This window comes from Pongo pygmaeus, chromosome 11 (assembly GCF_028885625.2).
Source record: "Pongo pygmaeus isolate AG05252 chromosome 11, NHGRI_mPonPyg2-v2.0_pri, whole genome shotgun sequence".
Taxonomy (NCBI): domain Eukaryota; kingdom Metazoa; phylum Chordata; class Mammalia; order Primates; family Hominidae; genus Pongo; species Pongo pygmaeus.
The window spans coordinates 34920366-34945858 of NC_072384.2; the positions used below are offsets into that span (position 1 = coordinate 34920366).

Genomic DNA, 25493 nt, shown 5'->3' on the forward strand with positions numbered 1-25493 from the left:
ACAAAGGGAGTGATGTGTGATCACATATGTGTTCTTAAAAGATTGTTATGCATGTTTCATGTAGAATATAATGATTAGGGAAGATCAGGGAAGATACAGGGAGATGATATACTCCTGCTGTAGTAGTCAAGCCAGAAATCCTGATTGCCTAGATCCAGGGTTGTGGCAGTAGAAAAATAGATCAAAAGTAGATAAAATTTGCAGTAGTAATTAACTGTATTAGGAGCATTTGAAAAAGGATGATTAAAAAAAAAACCTTCGAGACCAGCCTGACCAACATGGAGAAACCCCGACTCTACTAAAAATAGAAAATTAGTCTGGCCTGGTGGCGCATGCCTGTAATCCCAGCTACTCGGGAGGCTGAGGCAGGAGAATCGCTTGAACCTGGGAGGCGGAGGTAGCAGTGAGCCAAGATTGTGCCATTGCACTCCAGCCTGGGCAACAAGAGCAAAACTCCCGTCTCAACCAAAAAAAAAAAAAAAAAACTAAAATTCTCATGCTTCTACTATCATATACTAAGTAGAAGGTGGTGCCACTTACTGAGCTGGGATATACTAAGGAGAAGCAGGTTTGGAGACAAAACTGAATATTGCTATAAATTTTGTTAAAATGTAATTCTGTGTTCAGCTTTGGATTTGAAATCACCAGGTAGACATGTTTTTCTCTTGATTTTTTTTAAACGAATATAAAAATGTATAGTTAAATATTTAATGAATGATGGGGGAAATGTTATTACTTATTTTTATGAAACTTTTGCAGTATAGGAGGAGAATCAAATGCAGGTCTGATGTGTAGACTTTCAGGTGACCAAAGCAGGGGCTACCAGTTCTTCTATTGAAATTGAGAATAATCTGCATAGTGTTTATTTTAGGGAATCATTAACCCCTTGGCCTCATTTTCTTGATCTGTAAACTTTGGAAGACAAAACTGAATGATTTGTAAAGCTGCTTTTAGCTTTAAGTTTCTGTAAGTTACTTTTTTTTTCACACGTACATGAAATTTCCAATTACCACAGGAAAATTCTAGAGCCATGTTATGGGTGTGTGAGCAGGGAGGTCCTTTGGGGAGCAATACCATTAACTTGTTGCAGCTAAGAGAACTAAATAAGACCCTAGTTATCTAAAGGAGCACATACAGGTACTCCCTAGAGTTTTTATTTATTTTATATGTTGGAGGTTTTTGGTTCACTTAGATTTTTATGGGAAAATTTAAAAATGTATAATGGCAGTTTATAGAATGGGTTGAAATATCCTCTTCTTCTAAATTAGCGATATCATTAATACTACTCTGCCATAGTCCCATCTACATACTAGTATTAGATTCCCATAGAAGTATTCCTGTTGTTACTGGCGTTGCATGTTCTTTAGAATACTGTTTCTATGGAGTTCAGCATGATAACAAAGTCCTGAGTCTAACTAAAGATGTCTGTTCTTCTGCTTCCTCTCCACTTTATTGAATGAGGAAATAAAAACTAAAATGCTTTTATTATCCACACATTCACAGAGCAAACTCTAATATAGTAATACTAAGCAGTTCAAAATACATTTAAGTTCCTTCGTTATGTGTAAGCAAAAAAAAAAAAAATGCATTTAAGAATAGCCACATGTTGATAATTGTTAAAGTTGGGTGATGGGTACATCAAAATTCATTACACTATTCTCTACATTAGTGTATGTGTGAAAACTTCTGTGATAAAAAGTTAAACTAAAAAAATCATCTTTTATTGTTTTAAAACATTAATATTCTAGCATCAAGATTGGGCTAGTACTGAATGTATAGTTTTTAGGGGGTGAAATTTAGCTGTATAAATCATAGGCTGTTGACATTTGTGATTACTTCATTGCCAAGTTTTACATATCAGAGTCTTCATACTTTGTTTCAGGGACAGAATGATGCTGCTGAAATTGGAACAAGAAATTTTAGATTTCATTGGTAATAATGAGTAAGTCCTGACATTTAACAAGAAAAGAAATTGTCATCACCATTCTCCTTGACTTACTAAGTTGGTTTTTCTTGTGCTTCTAGGTCTCCACGTAAAAAATTCCCCCCAATGACATCTTACCATAGGATGCTATTACACAGAGTAGCTGCTTACTTTGGATTAGACCACAACGTTGATCAGAGTGGGAAGTCTGTCATAGTAAACAAAACTAGCAATACAAGAATGTAAGTGTCAAGAGATGTAACTACGTATTATATATCTAAATAATAATACTTTATCTTTCTATAGTACCTATCATCTGAGGTTTTCCACATGTTTGAACAGTCTAATTAAGTTTCATGATAACCTTATGTGATAAGACTGAAAAACACATTTAGTTTACTGGGAACAAAACGCAACAGCCTGGACTCAAATATGGCATATGAATGAGGACTGGGGCATATGGTAAAAAAAATAAAAATCCAGAGGACATAGTATCAGTGATGTTTGACAACCACTCTTAGGGATTTTTAAAATTAATTTAGATAGCTATAGCCAGCCTTAGTCAAATTAAAAAAAAAAAAAAAAAAAAAAAAAAAAAACAGGAGAGAGAGCAGACTTTGTCTGTGACACCCTCACATTTAGTTAATCTTCTATCAGTTTACCGTTCTTTCCAAAAGCCTCCAAATTTACTCCTTTTCTCTCACAATTCTTAAGAAAGTGGGACTATTGGTTAATGCAATATCATTAGTGCTGTCTTCTTCCTGGGCTATGTATGATTCTCTGGAGGAGCTTTTTGTTTTAAGAATTGATTGCTTTATAGTGTTACGGAAGTAGATCATCATTGCTGTTACTTGGGAACAGAAGACCCAATGCAGAGGCACCCAAGTTATAAAACGTACACAGCACATCCGTTACATCTTCTCCCTATTTATAAGGCTAATCCTAAAACACCCAGCTGAGTTCAGCCGAAATTTATATTTTGATGGTGATTTGCCTATCAAAAGGAATTTCAGTTTGATATGAGGCAGCAACAAGTCTGTGGTAATGAATAGCAGTCAACTTCAGATGGCATAAATAATCCTTTTTGGTCCATTATTTTTCTTTCTTTCCTGAAGCCAGATTTCTCTCAGGTTCTTATCTATGAATGATTTAATTTGCATGGTTATATTTAATTCATCTATGCCTTTTCTGATTTATGGTCTTTTGTCCTTATAGCTGCCATATCACTTGCTGGAACTATTGGTTTTCTCCCATTTTAAATAGTCTTTTTGTAAACTAAGTAAATACTTCAGTATTTTTAAATGATCGTTCCTGTAATTAAAAGTAAATTAGTGAAAACAGATGTGTTTAGAAAGGGATCTTTTCTTCTTATAGGGATTAAATGTTACCAAAATGTGAGTCTGATTTAGTTTTCATTAAAATTTAAATTTTCATATCCCTTCGTCTTTAATATTCTGTTCAGTTAGTCTTTTTCCAGTCAGTAATATCATGACTAAAGTAGGATAGTAACCATTAAGCTATGAGCTGAGCTAGAGGTGAATAGAACTGTTAATTCATTTAACCAGTACCTCTCAACATTACTCAGAGCTGCTGGATACACAAGCACATATACATTAGCAGGCATTTTGACTAACATTTTGACTGGTGACTCTCTAAGGTTTTCAATACAGTGTAACCTCAGTTATTTGAATTATATGAATGATATCAAAAAGCATTAGAGCTGTCTTTATCAAGATAAGCAAAAGCTAGGCTCAGCAGAGATGCTTGTAATATACTTAAAGAAGTATGGGTCAATAATATAATCAGACAGTTCAGATCATTGAAGTTACACTGTATTTTTTTTTTAATATATCTTCTGGGATATGAAGAAGGTTGTAAATCAGAAGACCTTAGAGATCTGCTCCACATTGAATAAAAACAAACTTACCTTTTCCTCATAGGGAGATTACCCGCTCCAGCCTTGAATCAGTGGTGTTATGGATGTCAACAACCCAGTGTCCACTGGGGTATCTCAATGGAGCGGGAAGTTGGCGATTACAGGGCAGTAAATTCAGGCATCTATAAAAGAATGAGGTAAGACAGTCTTAAGGTTAGCTGAAATGCCTGCCCAGTGCTATCGGTGTGGGAATCCAGCTGCTCTTAGAAAAGTTGCCAGGCCCTTGGTTAAACCTTATAGTTCACTTTGGAATAGCAGTCTCTCATTCAAATATAAACTCCATGAATAAGAAAATGTGACTTTGAACAGTTACAAAGATAGATGACATAAGTAAATGGGGCAATCATGTGACAAAAATAACATACTGCCATTGTCAGAACTAAATAAAAATCTTTCAAACCCTTGAAGAAAATACTCTTTTTCTTATTATTTTGGTCACAAAGCTGTTTTTCGTCTTCTTATTTTTCTTCTTTACTTCTTATATATATTTGTGTACAAATCTGTTCTCTATTTCACCCATCTAAGTATTTTACAATAGAAATTTCATTAACTTGCGTAGATAATTCTCACTTTTAATCTCTTTTTGCATAATTTGACAGGAGGCTTTTACGTACTTTATTAGAAATTCATAGGTTAAAATAAATGTTCAAAAGTATTACTTCGGTTCTAGGGCCAGGCGCAATGGCTCACGCCTGTAATCCCAGCACTTTGGGAGACTGAGGCAGGTGGATCAGTTGAGGTCGGGAGTGTGCAACCAGCCTGGTCAACATGATGAAACCCCATCTCTACTAAAAATACAAAAAAAATTAGCTGGGCATGGTGACACCCTCCTGTAATCCCACCTACTCAGAAGGCTGAGACAGGAGAATCACTTGAACACAGGCGGCAGAGGTCGCAGTGAGCCAAGATCGTGCCATGGCACTCCAGCCTGGGTGACAGAGTGAGACTCTGTCTCTAAAAAATTTTTTAAAAAAAGAAGTGTTACTTAGGTTCTAGATATAAGGAAGTTTGCTGAAAATATCATTACTCAGATTTATTTGGATTAGAAATTTACTTAGGTTATTCACATATATCGTTTGACTATATAATAGATATTTGAACTATAAAAACTACCTAGGAGTTCAATGAGATTTTCTCTAAAGCCATTTAATATATTGTTATATTTCATATTTCAAAAGAATAATTCCAGTTTTATAATAGAATGACAGTCACAAGAGTATTGATTGAATTAATTTGTTGAAGCTGAGAATGTATTTTGGGAGGTGAAATTTTAGATAATTGTAATTTTCCAAGGGCCACAACCTTGTGTTTGTCCTCTAGATCACAGTGGAACTTGCAACATTTCTGTAGAAGAAAGACAAGTCCACTATAAAATATATTGCTAAGATTTCATAATCATTACTTTAGGTCACAACTTTGACCTCTATAAAAGAACATCTCTTTTCTAACCTGTTCCAGTTAATGTTAAGCAAACCTGTGCCCTACTGTAATTTAAAATTAATGGATGCACTTTGAAGTAGTCTGTAAGTTTTTAGCTAATTGAATGACAAAATATTTTATTACTTTCAGTTGTATAACACCAAACTAGGTACCGCAGGAGTAGCATAAGTGCTACTTTCCTTGTCCCAGCATTTTTTCGTAGGTTTAGACAAGGCAGTACAGGCTTTGGGTCTAACTGACCTAGGCTCCAACTATGGTTTAATCATATGCCTGCCTTTGACCTTGTATATTTGCTTAAGCCATTTGAACCTCAGTTTGCTCAATAATATTTATATCAGTAACTAACTTCTGAGTGTTTACTGTTTTATGTGTTATTGACGTTTTCATTTCATCTTCAGAACAACCCTAAGAAATAGATACACTATATAACTCCCATTTTACAAATAAAGAAACTGGGAAAGAGAAAGGTTAAGTAACTTGTGCAAGTCATAAAGCAGATAAAGTGCTAAAGCTCAGCCTTTGAATTCAAGCGGACTGACTCCAGAGCCAACATTGTATTTGATATGGCCTTTCAACCATAACATGGAATAGTTAGTATTTTCTCATGAGATTATTGTGAGGACTAAATGAGATTGCATAAGTATCTATGGATGGCACTAAAAAGTGGTAACTTTTATTTTATTGCTTTTCATAAAATGTTATGTTTAACTTCTTTGCTAATATTGTTCATTGTCTTTTCCTGTTCCTTTGTTTTTGTTTTTGTTTTTTAAGACCTGATCAGAAATTTAATGAACATATTAAGGATGATAAAGGTGAAGACTTTCAGAAACGTTATATCCTCAAGAGAGATAACTCTAGCTTTGACAAAGATGATAACCAGGTAATCTAGAAAAATTGTAGCATTTTTATAGGTGCAAGACATACTATACCAATAGTTCATTTGCCTAAAAATTATCCTCTTTTCTGTAGATGAGAATACGTTTGAAAGATGACAGAAGAAGCAAATCTATAGAAGAAAGAGAAGAAGAGTACCAGAGAGCTAGAGACCGAATATTTTCCCAAGATGTATGTACTATTATATTTAGGTCTTCATGTTAGAGTATATTCTAATTACATTGTAGGGTCTCAGTCTCCCTTTTATCTATTGATCACATTTATTTTTAATCACATTTGTTGCACATAAGATCATCTTTTAGAAATATTGAGATCAGTTTTGTTTGTGTTATTAATTTAATAGTTTATAAAATACTACATTGCAGTAGTTATATAAAATTTTACAAAAGTTGGAAGCAGGTGGACTACAGGAGTCATTAAAAGAATGTTCTCCAGTCTATGTAGTTTGTGTGATTTTTTTCTTCCCCAGACTTCTGACAGACTTGAGACTTTTATTAATAGAACATTGCTCCACTGTCTGCAAAATCATATACTCTAGATGCTTTTTAGTTGACTTTCTTTGACAAATAATTTATTTCTTCTTTTGAAATAAAGCTAATTGATTTTGTAGGTTAATATCTGTTTTCTACTTCATAAGTGATTATATAAGATATAGGCTTTCTAAATGGCTAATTATTTTATGCATATATGCCAGAAGAGAATCAATTTGTTTTTTGTCAACATCTATTAAGCATCTGTCCTATAATATGTGTTAATCAGCTACAGATAGAAATTTCCTCTGTGTTAAAAAAAAAAAAAAAGAAGATTAAATAACACTAAAATCCAGATTGTAAGTGAAGAACTTATTCATTCAACAAATTTTATTGAGCACCTTTAGTAAGTGCTATCCTAGGCACTGGAGAACATATTCATGGACAGTTATAATAATTTATCCCCAAAACAACCCTATATGGTAGATACTATCATTGTTTTTATTTAACAGATAAGGAACCCGAGATTCCAGGAGGCTAAAATAGAGATCACACAGCTAGAAAATGGCAGAGTTGGGATTTCAACCCAGGTCTGCTGAACTCCAAGCCTATACTAAATGTCCTTCTCTCTAGTTTATAAGATAGATGAGGTATCTGCCCTTGATGAATAGCCAAGTAATGACAACAGGGTGTGTGGTTTATATAGAGACATGAAGATATAATAGATGACACAGCAGATAAGCACCAAAATCAGAACTGGGGAAGGGATGGGAGAGTTAGCTTCCAAGACGTAACCTTACAGGAGTGAAGAGTTCCAAGTAGAGAGTCAGTATGTACAGAGGCCCAGAGGTAAGGGAGAACTTGACACACATTAGGAATTAAAAGATTTAAGAGGCGGCCAAGCACAGTGACTCACTCCCGTAATCCCACCACTATGGGAGCGCTGAGGTGGGTGGATCACTTGAGCTCAGGAGTTCAAGACCAGCCTGAGCAACATGGCAAAACCCCATCTCTACAAAAAATTAGCCAGGCATGGTGGTGCACATCTGTAGTCCCAGCTACTCGGGAGGCTAAGACAGGAGGATCTCCTGAGCCCAGGAAGTAGAGGTTGCAGTGACCCAAGATGGCACTACTGCACTCCAGCCTGGGTGATAGAGTGACCCTGTCTCAAAAGATTCAGAGTAGTCAGATTCTAGCCTGAGTGATACAGGAAGTAAGGAAAGTTTAGGTTGGAAAAATAATCAGAAATGAGATGACTTGGTCCTGAAGGTTTAAGATGATTGGACTTCTGGGGTTTTTGGTGGTGTTGTTTTGTTTTTTACTTTTGGCTTTTTTCTTTTTTGGTCAGCAGACTTTTTCTGTAAAGGTCAGATAATAGCTGTTTTAGGCATTGTGAGCCACATAGTCTTCATTGCAGCTACTCAAATCTGACTTTTTTTCTACTCAAACATGAAAGCAGCCACAGACAATACATAAATGAGTGGTCATGGCTGTGTTCCAGTAAAACTTTATTTGCAGAAACAGGTATCTGGCTGTAGTTTGCTGACACTGGTGCTAAAACATCAGGGAGCCATTCAAGTGGGAAGAGTTATGATCAGGTTGACATCTTAGAGAGATTGCTCCTGTTATATAAAATGGGCAAAAAAATGGTAGCTGGAAAACTAGTTAGAAGACTGTTGTAATCATACGAACAAAAATGGTCATTCCTAACCCAGATTAACAGTGCTGAAGGACTTTAAGCACCATTAAGGCATAGCTGCTTGTTCACTGCTCTAGCCACAGATAAAGCACAGGTGATCAAATATTTGTTAAGTGAATGAAGTGGAATATGTATCCTATATATACCTTGAATATATAATGAAAATGGGTTCACTTATTTGGAAGATAATATTTGAATTTCAAATTAATTTGAGCCACAAAATGAATGGCTTCAAGATATGTATATATTATATATTTGTTAAAAGTAAGCATAGGATCTCCAAACCAGAAAAAAAAATTCCATTATTATTTATTTGTGTACCCTTATCACCATTTTTAACTTATATTATTATACATGATTTTTGTTGTCATCATTGGTTTACAGATGGCATTACATTATATTTGACAAAAGTTCAACTTTTTGTATCTGTTCTTTTTTCTAGTCCCTGTGTTCCCAAGAGAATTACATTATTGACAAAAGGTGAGGGAATTTTTAACATCTGTTTTGGTAATTGTCTGACTGATGCTAATAAAAATTAAAATGTCCTATTAAAATGCCAACAGACTCCAAGACGAGGATGCCAGTAGTACCCAGCAGAGGCGCCAGATATTTAGGTATTGGAAGCATGTTTTCAATACAGTATTGAAAAATTAAAGCATTTTTTTCTTTACTTTTTGTTCCCCTGCATTAGCTTTTCAAAGTTTTATTTCTAAATTACAGAGTTAATAAAGATGCTTCAGGGAGATCTACAAATAGCCATCAAAGCAGCACTGAGAATGAGTTGAAGTACTCGGAACCACGACCCTGGAGCAGCACAGATTCAGACAGCTCTCTTCGAAACCTGAAACCTGCTGTAACCAAAGCCAGCAGCTTCAGTGGAATCTCAGTCCTGACAAGAGGTGATAGTTCTGGAAGCAGCAAAAGCATAGGCAGGCTTTCAAAAACAGGTATAAATATCTACACAAAACTGTGCAGTCAAGTCATTAGTTTTCCTAATGTTGTCTTAGGTCCTTATTTATCAGATGGCTTCTAATTATCCTAAAATATAAAATCACTATCAATAGTACCTTGACCACCTCCAAAGCACTTAAGGGGTAATATGTTTCTTGACATGAGGATTCACTCTCTGTCCTGGACACAGATTTACAACCATTAATTACCATAAAAATTCTTCTCTATTGTGACATAAACTTAATTAGGTAGGTTCAATGAAACATTATCTCTTGATTGAATGCCCATAGGTAATTGGAAATTCTTTATTACTTATTCGTAGTTGGTAGAAGGCATGGTTCTCACCTAGGATTATTTAACACTGATTGCATTTTCAGCTAATACTATCAATTATTGATTGCATTTTTTATGATAAAGTCCTTCATTTTCCATTAAAGAAAATTAAATTGCTGAGGAGATTTTGAGGAATTTAAAAAACAAAAATAAGTAACTATTATAAATTACTGAAAATTTCAGTAATCTCCTCATTCTACTACCTGCTTCCTTGGAGTTCATTGGCTCATAACATTTCTTCTTTTCATTTCCTCTAACTGGCTTCAATACTAAAGAAGCTCATGTGTTTTTAGGATCCTTGAAGATCTTTATTTTTATCCCAAAATAAGCATGAAAGTCAGAAATGGGTGTTTCCCTGGCCGGGCGCAGTGGCTCACGCCTGTAATCCCAACGCTTTGGGATGCCGAGGCAGGCAGATCACCTGAGGTCAGGCGTTCAAGACCACCCTGGCCAACATGGCAAAACCCCATCTCTACTAAAAATATTTTAAAATCAGCTGGGCGTGGTGGCACATGTCTGTAGTCCCAGCTGTTTGGGAGGCTGAGGCAGGAGAATCGCTTGAACCCAGGAGGCAGAGGCTGCAGTGAGCCGAGATCATACCACTGCACTCCAGCCTGGGCAACAGAGCAAGACTCCGTCTAAAAAAAAAAAAAAGTAAAAGAAATGACTGTTTCTCCCTAACCTATTTGGATGAGCCTAAACATAAGGTATTCTACACATAAGAATTGAAGGACATGTTTGAACTGAAGGGCTGTAATCAGTGCTTTAAATTATTAAGGCTTATGAATTGCAGTTGTCATCTTTTTAATGTATAATGTGGTTGTATTGAAAATATCTTAGTATCTATGTTAGGATTTTGCTAAAAATAGGTAAATTTTATCAGTATAAGAAATCTACTTGTGTACCAAATATGCATTATTTGGAAAATGGCCACTTGGTCATCATAACAGAAAAAACTATTTATGTATCATGAGAAAATTATGTAGACACACTGCCAAATTAAAACATTTTAAGAATGTGTACTATATGTATTCTGTATTCTCTTCAGAGATGAAAAGAAATATTAATTGGCCCTTTTAATAGGCAAAAAATGATTTTTGTTTTTAATACTTAGGGTAAATTTATACAGTTTTTAGGGTAAATTGATACAGTTTTTATGAAGAGTTATTTTGGCACAACTTAAAATAGAAACTGTCCTTCAGAAGGCAATCTGTATAGTGTATCATAGTTGTTTCATTCATTAAAGATTAATTCTCCATCCCAGAATCAATTCTCTTATTCAAAACCTAATTAACTATATACATAAGATGCAAATCATTTTCTTTCTTTGTCTTGTTGGCCACCTTTTTCAGCCATTATGCTAAAAATCAGTGACATTTTCAGTCCCTGTATAATAGAAAATGGAATAAATTGCAGGGATGAAAGCATTTAAAAATCAGTTATCAAATTAGTTCAGTAAGAAATAAATTTTAAGTTAACACCAGTATAAGTACTTGGAATATTTTTCATGGTATCTCTGTCCCTTGATTAGATAAAGTATTCAAAGTTGATTTTACATTTTGGGAAAATGTTATGCTAGTAAAATGAGAAATTAGATTCTGCAATTAAATTTGACAATTGTTTGTCTTAATGCAGAATTTATTATTTATTTCTTACACTGAATCTTTCTGTGTTCTTATAGATAAGGGGTTTCTGGTATTAAAGGTTTTGGGCATTTTGCTGTACTAAATTCTTTTTCCTGGGGGAAAATTATCTATATATTCCTAGGTGTTAATCTAAAAGGTAAAATGTACATAACTTTGTCCTTTTGGGAATGTGGGTAATGTGCTTTTTGTGGCTGTCTGTGGCTGGTGTTGTTATAAACGTGCTTAAGTTGCATGCTTTGGCAGTGATTTCTCTGACAACTTATGTAATCAGTTTGCTGTATTAAACTTGTTCGTTATGGGGAGGGTAAGCAAACGTGGACAGTAAATTAAAAAGAGCCAATGCTTTTATGTAGTAACTGCATGTTATGCAATGTAAATTTTATTGTTGTTTTAAAAACCTGTGTTTTTTATATGAGGTTTAAAAAATCCATATTTTTCATTACTCCTCTTCTAGGTTCTGAGTCTTCTGGTAGTGTAGGGTCATCTACAGGCTCTCTTTCTCACATGCAGCAGCCTCTTCCAGGTACAGCTCTCAGCCAGTCTTCTCATGGCGCACCTGTCGTCTATCCAACTGTCAGCACTCATAGTTCTCTTTCCTTTGATGATGGCCTAAATGGGCAAGTCGCATCTCCTAGCACTAGCTTCTTTTTGCTTCCCTTGGAAGCGGCAGGCATACCACCTGGCAGTATTCTGATCAACCCACAAACAGGTTGGTATCCAGAAAAAGGTGTTTCAGGAATTATCTGAAAATTTAAGGATACTTATTAAATGTATTTTCTGAATATGTGTAGTCAGCTTTTTATTATTCATGAATAATTAGCATTTTCGAAGAACTTTATAACAAAAACACTTATGCTAGGGAAGTTTAAAAGACATTTATATCAGAAAGCATTTTTTCCCTTTATGACATCTGTGATATCATCTATGCCAAATACTAGCCCAATTGTAATTTTTTTAAAAATTTATTTCCTAGAAATGAGACAACTACCTACGAAAGAGCTTTGTTTGATATAACAATTTTTTTTAAACATTGTTTTTTTGGATGATACAACAATTTTATACTTGGGAAAATCGGGTACATTTTATGAAGAAGGACTGAATGAGCAGTTTTTTTTCATTATATAATGGAGGGGGGGAAAATAATTATCTTTCAGAATGTTGATTTTCTACTGAGGAAAAGATACAGGACATCTTATTGGTAGTAAAAAAAAAAATTGGGGGGAGTCATGTATTAATATTGACAATACATATTCTTTGCAATTAGCTAATAGTAATTTACATTTTGGAGCATTTCCTTTTACCATATGCTCTGTTAGGTGCTTTAAATATGTTATAACCTTGTTAGGTAGGTGAAATCCTCATTTACAGATAAAGAAACTGAACCTCAGAGAGGTGAAGAAACTGCAGTTATAGTACATTTCACTATGTAAATTGGTAAAAATGATTTATGTAGAAAAAATTATCTTTTAAAAGATCACAAGAAGTCTTGGTCTCTTCAAGATAGCATAGACCAGTCATTTGGCAAGGTAATGAAAACTCTCCTTGATCTTTTGATAACTTTAAATCTCATAGATTTAGCTGATGTGGTCTCATCATAATGGCAGTAGTTTACAGGCAGATACAGGTGGGAGTATAAGGTCTCTAAGTGTTCCTGGCCCTTTCCTTTCATTTGTAGTAGAAAAATCATGGCTTGGGACTCATTACTTTCAGGTTTTATTCACATCTCTTTTTAAGATGAAGTATGCAAACATTTGTTTCTCTTATAAGAATTAAATTAGCATAAATAACTGATTTTTCAGAAATTCAATTTTTGCTTAGTAATTACCTTCTTATTCTTCAGGTTATTATGTTACTAACATTCCTGTTTTTGTCCAGCAAGATGTAAGATGATTTAATATTTTACTTTTTCTTATTATTTTTCATTCAAAACATATTAATATGGTTTTGGTAACATGAAAGATTCATTTGCTTAGGAAGGGATAGACTGAGAAACTGATTGGTCTGAAATTGAATTGTACTATTAATTTAAATGAATCCAAAAGTAATCTCTGGTTTTTGACAACAGTATTACAATACATTGAACTTTTTTAAGGCGACCCTTAAATTACATTTGACCGCCTTCACCCGAATCTGCTCCACCAATTTTTTCCCCAGATTATTTAGCAGTCAACAAATACCCAGGACAACTTGTTTTTAGTTATCTATAACTATCACACAAATTATCAGTATATTAATTGATTAAAATAATTTTACTTTAGAGGACTTTTTCTGCTTGATAGCTATAGACTAATATAGTCTTCTCTCCCTAATATTATGATTTTATATCATAAGTTTCCTCAAAAAAAAAATGGAGAGGGATTTACTATGGAAGAACAGATGTTTTTAAGACAATTTAAGAAACTGTTTTTCGTCAAATTTTTCTGTTTCTGTGTATTTTTCTCACTGATAATCATTGAACAGTTAACTTTTTATGTAGTCCTTTCTTGTTTCTTTTTTTAACAATCCAATTTTAGTAAAGAAAAGTACTAATCTTTTAATCTACTTATTGAAAAAATGTCTGGAAGACAGTATCTGAAATGTTAATGATATGATTATGGGGAATTCCACAATAGCAAAGACATGGAATCAACCTAAATGCCCATCAGTGATAGACTGGATAAAGAAAATGTGGTACATATACACCATTAAATACTATGAAGCCATAAAAAAGAACAAGATCATGTCCTTCACAGGAACTCAAATGGAATTAGAGACCATTATCCTTAGCAAACTAACGCAGGAACAGAAAACCAAATATCACACGTTTTCACTTATAAGTGGGAGCTAAATGCTGAGAACATGTGAACACATAAGAGGGAAACAGTACACACTGGGGCTTATTGGAAGGTGGAGGGTGGGAGGAAGGAGAGGATCAGGAAAAATAACGAATGGGTGACAAAACAATTTGCATAATAAACCACCATAACACAAGTTTACCTGTATAACAAAGCTGCACATGTGCCCCTGAACTTAAAAGTGAAATCACACACACACAGAGATTATGGTGAATTTATTTTCTTTTTTGTTTCTATTTGTTATTTTCTTAAAACAAATGTTACTTTTTGTAATAAGAAAAAGTTGTTTAGAATGTACGTGTAGAGAAGCCGGGTGCAGTGGCTCACACCTGTAATCCCAGCACTTTAGGAGACCAAGGCGGGTGGATGACATGAGGTCAGGAGTTCGAGACCAGCCTTTCCAACATGGTGAAACCCCATCTCTACTAAAAATATAAAAATTAGCCAGGCATGGTGGCAGGTGCCTATAATCTCAGCCGGTCTGGAGGCTGAGGCAGGAGAATTGCCTGAACCCGGGGGAGGCTGAGGTTGCAGTGAGCTGAGATTGCACCACTGCACTCCAGCCTGGGCCGGGCAACAGAGTGAGACTGTCTCAAAAAAAGAGAAAAGAGGTTGTAAAATAAGGACAGTACCATCAAGTTTACAATTTGAAACGTGAGCTATTAATCATTTTAGTTTTTCATCCAGTTCTAATTTTATTAGTGAAATATATGTAATGTGGCCTAAAAATTAGATATTTCCTACCTCCTAATAAAAATTAATGAATAACTTTCCAGTATCCTGAAGTCAAGCATTTTCTCTTTGAACTGAAATATAGCCTTATAGGACCCCAGTCCTGTAACTGAATTTCTTAGGCTAAATGTGTTTCGCAATTCAGAGTTTTTCAGAAAATACTACATATTATGAAATAAGGCTAGGATTACTTTGGGAGGTCGAGGCGGACAGATCACCTGAGGTCAGGAGTTCAAGACCAGCCTGGCCAATGTAGGGAAACCCCATCTCTACGAAAAATACAAATACTAGCCATGTGTGGTGTCACATGCCTGTAATCCCAGCTACTCGGGAGGCTGAGGCAGGAGAATCATTTGAACCCAGGAGACAGAGGTTGCACTGAGGTGAGATTGTGCCACTGTACTCCAGCCTGGGCAACAGAGTGAGACTCCGTCTAAGAAAATAATAATAATAAATTAATTAATTAAATTAAGCTCACTAGCAGTCTGGGCCAGTACCCCATAATAAGAAATGCAGTAAAACATTTGAATATTTAAGTGAGGGAAATAAAGACTATTAATAGCCTCATGTCAGAGCAGGCATTTCCCAACCTAAGGAAATCTTTCTGTTTTCAAATATTAGGGTTTTTTTTTAATTGAGGTTAAAGGATTTTGGACATGCTTTGTAAATTGTTAGTAAAAGGACCTGTTTTCCATCTGTATTCTAAGTTATTTTTTTTCCTTCTTTTTAAATTTTTCAGGTCAGCCCTTCATAAACCCAGATGGGAGTCCAGTTGTGTATAATCCTCCTATGACTCAACAACCAGTTAGACCCCAAGTGCCTGGACCTCCACAGCCACCTCTGCCAGCCCCACCTCAACAACCAGCAGCTAATCACATCTTCTCACAGGTGCACATATCCATGATTACATAATGCTAAGTTGACTTGCCTTTACATATTTGGGACTAAATTCGCTAATTATAATTGAGATAGCCTAAGTATCTCTTAGAACTTTAATATTCTGCCACCAGTGATATTCCACTCACTACTCATAGGAAAAGAGAGATAACTTCAAAGGCTTTTCCCCTGATAAATACTGAAAATATATTGGAAAGAAGGGAATTGTTTTAATCTTATGAGCCTGTCTGGTGAGTATTTTATCCCTATTTCACAACAGCAAGAAATGGACAACAGGAGAAATAAAAACAAAACTATGATTGTTCATTGGCCCAATGAGCAAAGTGAGTTGTTTTAAGATTCCACAGATTAAGCAGTTAGAAGAAACTGAGATAGGCTGCTCAGGTTCTACAAGGTACTCTTCATCCATTCTACCTACCCTATGAAAGACAAAGCAGTTCTGAGTTAGAATTCCCAAAAGTACTCTCAGTAATATTTTGAGTTTGTAAAAATGTTTAGAATTTACACATTCATTTTCACATTCAGTCTTTTTCCCCTACAGATGTATTATCCATCTTTGGGGAAGTTGACTATACCAGTATGAACTCTTATTTTTATTCTAACTTTTTTTTTTATTTTTATTTTTTGAGATGGAGTCTTGCTCTGTCACCTAGGCTGGAGTGCAGCGAAGTGATCTCGGCTCACTGCAAGCTCCGCCTCCTGGTTTCACACCATTCTCCTACCTCAGCCTCCCCAGTAGCTGGGACTACAGGCGGCCGCCACCACGCCCGGCAAATTTTTTGTATTTTTAGTAGAGACTGGGTTTCACCATGTTAGTCAGGATGGTCTCGATCTCCTGACCTCGTGATCCGCCCGCCTCGGCCTCCCAAAGTGCTGGGATTACAGGCGTGAGGCACCGCGCCCAGCCTATTCTAACTTTTAAAGATTGTTTAACCTATCAAAGTTTATGTAGTTAGTTATACCTCTTTTTCCCTGCAAGACTCTAAATATTCCATTGGTGAAAACATGCAGAGTGATTTTGTATGAAAGAAATATGATGGGCCAGGTGCGTTGGCTCACACCTGTAATCCCAGCACTTTAGGAGGCCGAGGCAGGCGGATCACCTGAGGTCAGGAGTTCGAGCCCAGCCTGGCCCAAACGGTGAAACCCCCGTCTCTACTAAAAATACAAAAATTAGTCGGGCGTGGTGGTGTGCACCTATAGTCTCGGCTACTCAGGAGGCTGAGGCAGGAGAATCACTTGAACCCAGGAGGTTGCAGTGAGCCGAGATCAGGCCACTGCACTCCAGCCTGGGTAACAGAGCAAGACTCCATCCCAAAAAAAAAAAAAAAAATTAAATTAATGAGTATCCCTTAAAAAAAAAAAGAAGAAGAAGTGTAATGATAAACTTGAACTGGAGAAATTTCATTAATTTTGCTCACAGATGATATCATTTGTATTGTAGGGTTGAAGAACATACAAGTTTAATTATATTATTTAATGGTGTGAAAGTCATAAAAAGTAATTGTACTTCTGGCAATTAAGACTCCTAATACTGGGCAAGGCAGTTTTTTAAAAAGAAGAAGAACTTACAAGTTATGGATATACTTCTAAGACCATAGAAATCAGTTAGTGTATGTAGAAGAGATTGCCTAAAACTATTTCCACAGACTCCCATATTCCCTTCCTAATCCCATTTGGTTACATACAATGAGCTTGCATAAAACTACTTCCCTGGCTTTCTCTGCCTTGGCTTCAGTCAGCTTGGTCCCAGAGAGTTTCCTCTTTATTATGCTGTCATGTAGTTGTCTTTGCAGTGCCATGTATTTCACCAGGAGCTTTGAAACACTAATTTTCATTTGGTTTCATTTTTATTTAAATTTCAGTGGAAATAATGTTAATCTGGCAACTTTTAAAAACTCTGGGATTTATCTGTGATTATATATTTCAGATTATTGTCTCTTAGAACTTTGTCTGATTTAGTGATAAGAGACAGTTCTAAATGAAGATGTAGGCCACCTAGTTTAGAAACAGATGCTTTAATGAGCTATAATTGGAATTCTTGGAATAGTCATCAAATTTCATAACTTATTTTTCTAGCATTGCTCCAAGTTCAGGTAATGCATCATCAGATCCAGAAACAGAGACTCAAAGAAAAGTGATTCTCAATAAATACCTTTTGCACAATCTGAAATAATTCATCAATGAGATTGCAAATAACCAAACAAAATAATGCTGTGATTTCCAAAGCCTTCAGAAGGGATACTTTTCTTAGACCTAACATAAAACCAATTACTTTAGGTGGATGTTATTTTGCAGCCAGTTGCAATTCAAGTAGGAAAAGGATGTGCTAAGGCTCTTTCTTCCCTAAATGGTGTCAGAATTTCACTTTCATCAATCAATCTTCTAGCCCACAGTTTTTTTCGTTACTCTCTGAAATTCAGGAAGACATTAATTCATACCCTTGGTGCTCATAGTACTTTCCTTAATCCCCCAGCTGACTAAAACTTTTGTTTCATCTGATGCATAGGAGATCAAGTCACCTGAAAGTTATGTCTTAATGGTTATCTGACTTAATAACACATCAAGTAGCTTGTTCTTGAGAGTTCTAAAGCTATGGCACCTCATGTAGTATAATATGTACTATCATCCGTTAGGAAGCTCACTTATTTCTAGCCATGAGTTTTGTGAGGAACCAGAGGCTACTTTATAGATCTTTCAGCTTTTACTGAAAGTTTTTTTAATGCTTTAATTATAGATTTTTTTGCTTTATTTTAAGCTTATCTAAGCTTTTGTTTTTTAGAAACCGTTGTGTTGATTTTGTGGTAAAAGTGCAACTCAAATCATTATCTATTATCTATCTAAGATATGATAGACAAACAATGTCTATCTTAGTTGACATAGAAGTTCTTTATTTAAATTATTGCCTGAACAATCTTAATTCCATTAGTTTATCTAACATTTTTAAAGTATTGTCTCTGAAGACAATATTCAGAGATATTGTTCAGAAGGAGATGCATGAATATACATTTTAACTAAGAGTTTTCATCAAGTAAGATTCCCTGGGTTCCTCATCTACTTGCTTATGTGGCTGTCTACAAGTCACTTAATTTACCTTAGTCTAACTGCCTTCTGTAAAGTGGGTTGCTAGAGTCTTTAAGCCAATATGTATATTACCATTTTTGTAATAAACAGTATAAATATGAGAATATTAAACAGATGCAATTTTAGTTTGTGGATGACCAGCTGTATTTGCAAGATTGAAAAGTGATTACAACTTTTTTAAAAAAAAAACACCTGTTTTTGAGTGCCCCTGGGAAACATAAAACCCTTTTTTTCCTGAAACTCAGGAGTATTTCATTAATGGCCAGAGATTTTAAGTAACTAGTTTCTCAGCTCCTAACATGTACTATCTTAATAGAAATGTGTTTAATTACAAAGAAAGTGTTTATCTTCCTTATATAAAAGAGATGTGTTTGTGTGTGTGTGCATGTGTCTGTATGTATATATGTGTTTGTTGTTCCTTAGGCTATTCTTAGTAGTTCCCACCATATATATATATAATATACATTTTTTTTTTTTTTTTTTTTTTTTTTTTTTTGAGACGGAGTCTCCCTCTCGCGCCCAGGCTGGAGTGCAGTGGCGCGATCTCGTCTCACTGCAAGCTCCGCCTCCTGGGTTCACGCCATTCTCCTGTCTCAGCCTCCCAAGTAGCTGGGCTACAGGCGCCCACCACCACGCCCGGCTAATTTTTTGTATTTTTTGGTAGAGACGGGGTTTCACCGTGTTAATCAGGATGGTCTCGATCTCCTGACCTCGTCATCCACCCGCCTCGGCCTCCCAAAGTGCTGGGATATATTTTTTTACCTAGTGCATTTTTCTTATAAAATTGCTAAAAGTTAGGGGCTTTGGTCTCAAAAGACTGCTTAATTTTACCGTATCAGTAGGGTAATTGGAAGAGTTATTGTGTAAGTTATTACTGTCTGATAGTAAGAATGAAGTTTTTCATTTATAATTTAGTGTTATACTGTAAAATAGGGCAACCCTTTCATAAAACCAGGAAATAATGAGAAGTAGTTTTGCTTTTACTGACTTAACCCGGGGGTCTTGGTTAAATAATAGGATTCAAAATGCCTAAATCACCTGTTCCATTAATCTATAATAAAGAAATATTTTATTGCAAAAAATTATTCTCCTAATTATGTAATAAATTCAGGCATACATGTTTTTGAAAGTTTTACTATATTAGAGTTTTTTCACTTTGTATTGTTTTTGTTGTTTCCTATGTTGTTATATTTTAAATGACTTTATAAATGTAGTTAAAGCTATTGCCAGAAAAGTGTAAATTTCCGTTTTATGCAATTCTTCTAACGTTTTATTCTGACATTAACATTGTTTGCCAACCTGTTATTCTTTAGCCTGTTCGTCCTCTGCAGTCCTCTTCACAGCCTGTTCAGTACTCTACAGCCCCTTACCCATCCCCGCTCCTGCCAGTCTCACCCACCCAGCAATACTCCGTGGTACTATATCTCTATTCACCTCCTGCGTTGTTTCTGTGGGTGGATGTGTGATGAATGCTCAAGAGTGTCATTAATGTAATATGATCTTTTGTGATTTTTTTGAGTCAGGTTTACATATGCATCTAAAAAAAAGTATTTCTAATTCAAACTAGAAATAATTTATTCTATTCCATAAAATATTGGTTATAGTGGCTTATTATGGTGATTGTTTAACCTTTTCCTGCTTTTTCATAACGAAATAATTTTCAGGTTGATTATTCTAGTCCTAAGATGTTTTAGCAACTTTCTCATTGAGGCCAGTGCAGGATCTGTGCTGCCCTGGGATGGCAGCTTTCATCTGGGTTTAGGCATTCTATTTTCTCCCCAACACTGTAACTCCAGTAGACCCAGTACCAGTTCTTAGGGTGAGTTGTAGCTTACAGCTACAGAGGACTTCTAAGTATATTTTCTAAGAAGATTTCTGGATATTTAATCTGTGAATGTAAAGTAATGATACTTTCTTCAATCCAAAGTATGCCCCAATTTTTACTGGAATAAGAAAATCACTTTTTTCCAAGGTGACTCTGAGAGTGGTATACAATTATGGTACTTCTGTTAACAATATTTGATTACAATATTCAATATAACGTTGAAATTACAGTTCATAGGTAAATTTTTTTTCCTTTTGACACCATTCACTGAATTAGGCTAATAGTGTTAGAGTGTCAGAGTGACAGTTTGGGAAGAGAAAAACCATATATTTTCGATCATTAAATCAGGCATCTCCTTTCAGTCCTTTATCTTCTCTATAGCCTTAATTTACTTTGGAAAATCTAGCAGATTTAGAAACTGCAGACATGTCAACTTTGATACGATGACTCAATTGCCACAGTTTTGTAAGTCATTTTTTTCATTGTTGACCTTTTAACAAAATGTGGTATATTTTGTTGCCAGTCCGTGGTTTCTTGGGAACAGGGAGCATTTTAACCCTATATCATCATTTCATTGATATTTTTCTGGAACAATAAGAGCTGGTCCTTATCCTGTTGAATTAGAGAAATGTTTGTCAGATAGCACATAAATCATAACCCTTGTCTTGGTAGGGCACCATTTAGCAAAAGCATAGGAAACTGTCATTTGAATTACATTTGTCAAATTATCTGACTTCCAGAACAGACTGAAAAACACAAGGGAAGAATGGAACGTGTGGCCAAATTATTTTTGAAAGATTAGAGAAAGGACTGTGTAGTTGGATTTTATGTATTGAATTTCTGCAAGTAATTTTCGTGGTTAGGGATACAGAAATGCATAGAATTTGCATTTTGCCTTCTAGGAAGAGGGGAGATAGTTTAAAGCAAATACTAATTAGTACCTTGCTCATTGCTTGGTCTTTGAAGTCCTTTCAGAAAATATTAATTGTATAATATGAACTGGGCCAATTTCACTTCTACATTCTAATGTTGCTTTCATCTTCATTTAAATAAATGTCTTCATTTTTTAATGTGAAATGTTGTACCCTACTCTTTTCTGCATGCTGTACATCCCCATTAGATATATTTTTTAAATAATTTATAATGACAGCATTGTAATATTCAACAATAGAGTTGTCATTTTTTTGAAGCTTCACCCTATTACATCATTGCTGTTGTTGATATATATAATTTCCATAATGTGTACTATTGCATCTTATTTAAAAATAGGAAGTATTTTTCTTTGATAAGTTTGGACTATGTGTAGAAGGCTTACTAATTTTTGTCTTCTTCCTTTTTTAGCAGGATAACCTTGGGTCTCAGTTTAGCCACATGAGTCTTGCTCGCCAGCCATCTGCTGATGGTTCTGACCCTCATGCCGCCATGTTCCAGTCCACTGTGGTTCTTCAGTCTCCACAGCAGTCTGGGTATATCATGACAGCAGCCCCTCCACCACATCCTCCTCCACCGCCACCACCACCACCTCCTCCTCCTCCCCTACCACCTGGGCAGCCAGTCCCTACTGCTGGATATCCTGCCTCTGGTCATCCTGTCAGCCAGCCTGTGCTCCAGCAGCAGGGATATATTCAGCAGCCATCACCACAGGTATATTGCTTTTTAACCTTTTCTTTCTTGTGGAAACCTCTCACTTAAGATCAGTTTTAACTTCAAAGAACTTATTTTTAAATTCTCCTGAAGAGAATTTGTGAGAGTATATAAACAAAGCATATACTCATCTTTCCTCCTCTGGAGATTTTCATGCACATGCCAAGCAACCATATGACAGGTAAATGCTCCAGTTGGTTGGTAAAGTATGTGAGCTTTGAGGGGTTTTTTTTCTGACTGAGAGGTATGGGTTTCTAAAAAACTAACCTAAGGGAAACACAATAAAGTGTAAGTCCACTGTAAAAATAAAATGGTAAGGCTGGGCACAGTGGCTCACGCCTGTAACCCCAGCACTTTGTGAGGCTGAGGCCGACTCACAAGGCTGGGCTTGAGCCTAGGAGTTGGAGACCAGCCTGGGCGATGGCAAAACTTTTGAATGTTTAACTAACTTTTAATTTCTGAAACAGACCCCACTTGGTTATGATGTAGTATCCTTCTTACATATTGTGGGATTCAGTTTGCTAATATTTGTTAAAGATTTTTGCATCTATGTTCATGAAGGATATTGGTCTGCAGTTTGCTTGTAATATTTTTGGTTGTACTATCCGGATGGTAGTAGCCTTAAAATGAGTTGGGCATTGTTCCCTCCTCCTTTATTTTCTGAAGGTGTTTATGTAGGATTGATGTTACTTCTTCTCACATGTTTGCCAGAATTCACCAATGAATTCATCTATAGCTGTAGATTTTTTGCAGGGAAGGTTTTTAAATTACAAATTTAATTTCTTAGTAGATATAAAATGATTCCAGTTCTCTTTTTCTCTTTGGACTAAATTTCATACTTTGTTTCCATTTCATGTTTCAAATTTGTTGTCATAAAATTGTTCTTAATATCCCCTTATGCTTTTAATGTTTTTAGGATCTTAGTGGTATCCCCTTTTTATTTGTTGATACTGCTGATTTTTCTCTCTCTTTTTTGTTTTTTATTAATGTAGCCAGATGATTTATCAAGTCTTTTGATGTTCTTAAAAAATAAAAACACGGGCCAAATGTGGTGGCTTACGCTTGCAATCCCAGCCCTTTGGGAGGCTGAGGCAGGCGGATCACTTGAGGTCAGGAGTTCGTGACCAGCCTAGCCAACATGACGAAACCCCTTCTCTACTGAAAATACAAAAATTAGCTGGGCGTGGTGGTGCATGCCTGTAATCCCAACTACTGGGGAGGCTGAGGCAGGAGAATCACTTGAACCCGGGACATGAAGTTTGCAATGAGCTGAGATTGAGCCACTGCACTCCAGTCTGGGCAACAGAGCAAGACTCCATCTCAAAAAAAAACAAGGTTTCATTAATTTTTATGATTTTATTTTCAGTGATTTTAGATTTTTCTTCTAATAGAAGTTTTTAATGCTATAAATTTTTTTTTCTTTTTTTTTAATGCTGCAAATTTCTAAGCACCATTTTGGTGCTATCTACAAATTTGGATATGTAGTATGTTAGTTATTGTTTAGTTTAAAATGTTTTCTCTTTTGAGAGGATTTTTTTATGACCCATGACTTACTTAGAAGTATGTTATTTAATTTCCAAATATTTAGGGGCTTTCTAAATACCTTTTGTTATTGATTTCTATTTTAATTACATGTGGTCAGAGAGCTTACTCTTTAAGATTTCAGTGTTTTGGGCCGGGCACAGTGGCTTATGCCTGTAATCCCAGCACTTTGGGAGGCCAAGGTGGGCATATCACTTGAGGTCAGGAGTTTGAGACCAGCTTTGCCAACATGTTGAAACCCCATCTCTAATAAAAATACAAAAATTAGCTGGGCGTGGTGGTGCGCACCTGTAATCCTAGCTACTCGGTAGCGTGAGGCAGGAGAATTATTTGAACCTGGTAGGCGGAGGTTGCAGTGAGCCGAGAATTTGTGTTCTAATATTTTAGTGTTATGTGGTTTTTTGTTCAGGGTTCTTTTGTGGGGCAGGGCATTCTGATTTTTTTATTGAAATTCATATAATATAAAATGAATCATTTAACCATTTTTATGTGAACATTTTATTTGCATTTAGTACATATTCACAGTGTTGTACAACCACCACTTCTGTTTGGTTCCAAAACATTTTCATCACTCCAAAAGGAAACCCCATACCTGTTAGGCAGTTGATACTTCTTCCCCCATTTCCCAGCCCCTGGCAACCACCAATCTGCTTCTGTCTCCTATGGTTTTAACTATTCTGAATATTTCATATTAATGGAATCAGGCGACATGTTACCTTTTGTGTCTGACTTCATTCATTTAACATAATATTTTCAAAGTTCACATTGTAGCATAGGCCTGCAAACACACACACACACACAGTGGCACACTATTCATACTTAAAATGTATTCACACTTAAAAATCTGTTCACACTATTCATTCTTTACCTTTTTATCCATTAATTGAAATTTGGAATGTTTTCTTTCTTTGTTGTTGTTGTTGTTGTTGTTGTTGTTGTTGAGACAGAGTCTCTTTTTGTTGCCCAGGCTGGAATGCAGTGGTGCGATCTCAGCTCACTGCAACCTCCACCTGCTGCGTTCAAGCGATTCTCCTGCCTCAGCCCCCCGAGTAGCTGGGATTACAGGCGTAAGCTACCACGCCCAACTAATTTTTGTGTTTTTAGTAGAGACGGGGTTTCACCATGTTGGCCAGGCTGGTCTCAAACTCCTGACCTCAGGTGATCCTCCCGCCTCGGCCTCCCAAAGTGCTGGGATTACAGGCATGAGCCACCGCACCTGGCCAAAATTTGGAATGTTTTCATCTTTTGTTTCTGTAAATAGTGCTGTTTTGAATATGTAGGTACATGTATTTTTTTAATATCTGTTTTCAGTTTTTTGGTGTATGTGTGTATATATATTAAGTGTGTGTGTGTGTGTGTATGTATATATTTGTCTTTTTGTTATTGAGCTAAGAGTTCTTTGTATTCTGGATACTAGACCCTTGTCAAATAAGTGATATGCAATTATTTTCACTCATTCTGTAAAATTGTCTTTTTAGTTTCTTAATAATGTTCTTTGATGGACAAAAGTGTTTTAATTTTGGTAAAGTTCACTTTATCCATTTTTTCTTTTATTGCTTGTGTTTTTGGTGTCATATCTAAGAATTGGTTGTCCTGTCTTTTAAGTGCTTTATGTTTTTAGCTCCTAGGTCATTTATCCATT

The 25493-nt window shown here is 35.6% G+C and overlaps 1 protein-coding gene across 30 annotated transcripts in view; it reads left to right on the forward strand.

Annotated features, from left to right (window-relative positions):
- The window catches only part of R3HDM1 (R3H domain containing 1), a 187877-nt gene that overhangs the window by 94952 nt on the left and 67432 nt on the right, over positions 1-25493 (forward strand). For 4 of the 30 annotated variants that reach the window (XM_054477850.2, XM_054477848.1, XM_054477842.1 and 1 more), the window contains 10 exons: positions 1883-1942; positions 2026-2166; positions 6072-6180; positions 6270-6365; positions 8806-8843; positions 8927-8977; positions 9084-9310; positions 11748-12002; positions 15599-15747; positions 22007-22309. In XM_054477850.2, the coding sequence (XP_054333825.1) occupies positions 1883-1942; positions 2026-2166; positions 6072-6180; positions 6270-6365; positions 8806-8843; positions 8927-8977; positions 9084-9310; positions 11748-12002; positions 15599-15747; positions 22007-22309 (1429 nt within the window). Of the gene's footprint in view, positions 1-1882; positions 1943-2025; positions 2167-3864; positions 3998-6071; positions 6181-6269; positions 6366-8805; positions 8844-8926; positions 8978-9083; positions 9311-11747; positions 12003-15598; positions 15748-20153; positions 20256-22006; positions 22310-25493 lie in introns of those variants that run through there. The other 26 variants (XM_054477844.2, XM_054477849.2, XM_054477851.2 and 23 more) reach the window with 11 other exon arrangements.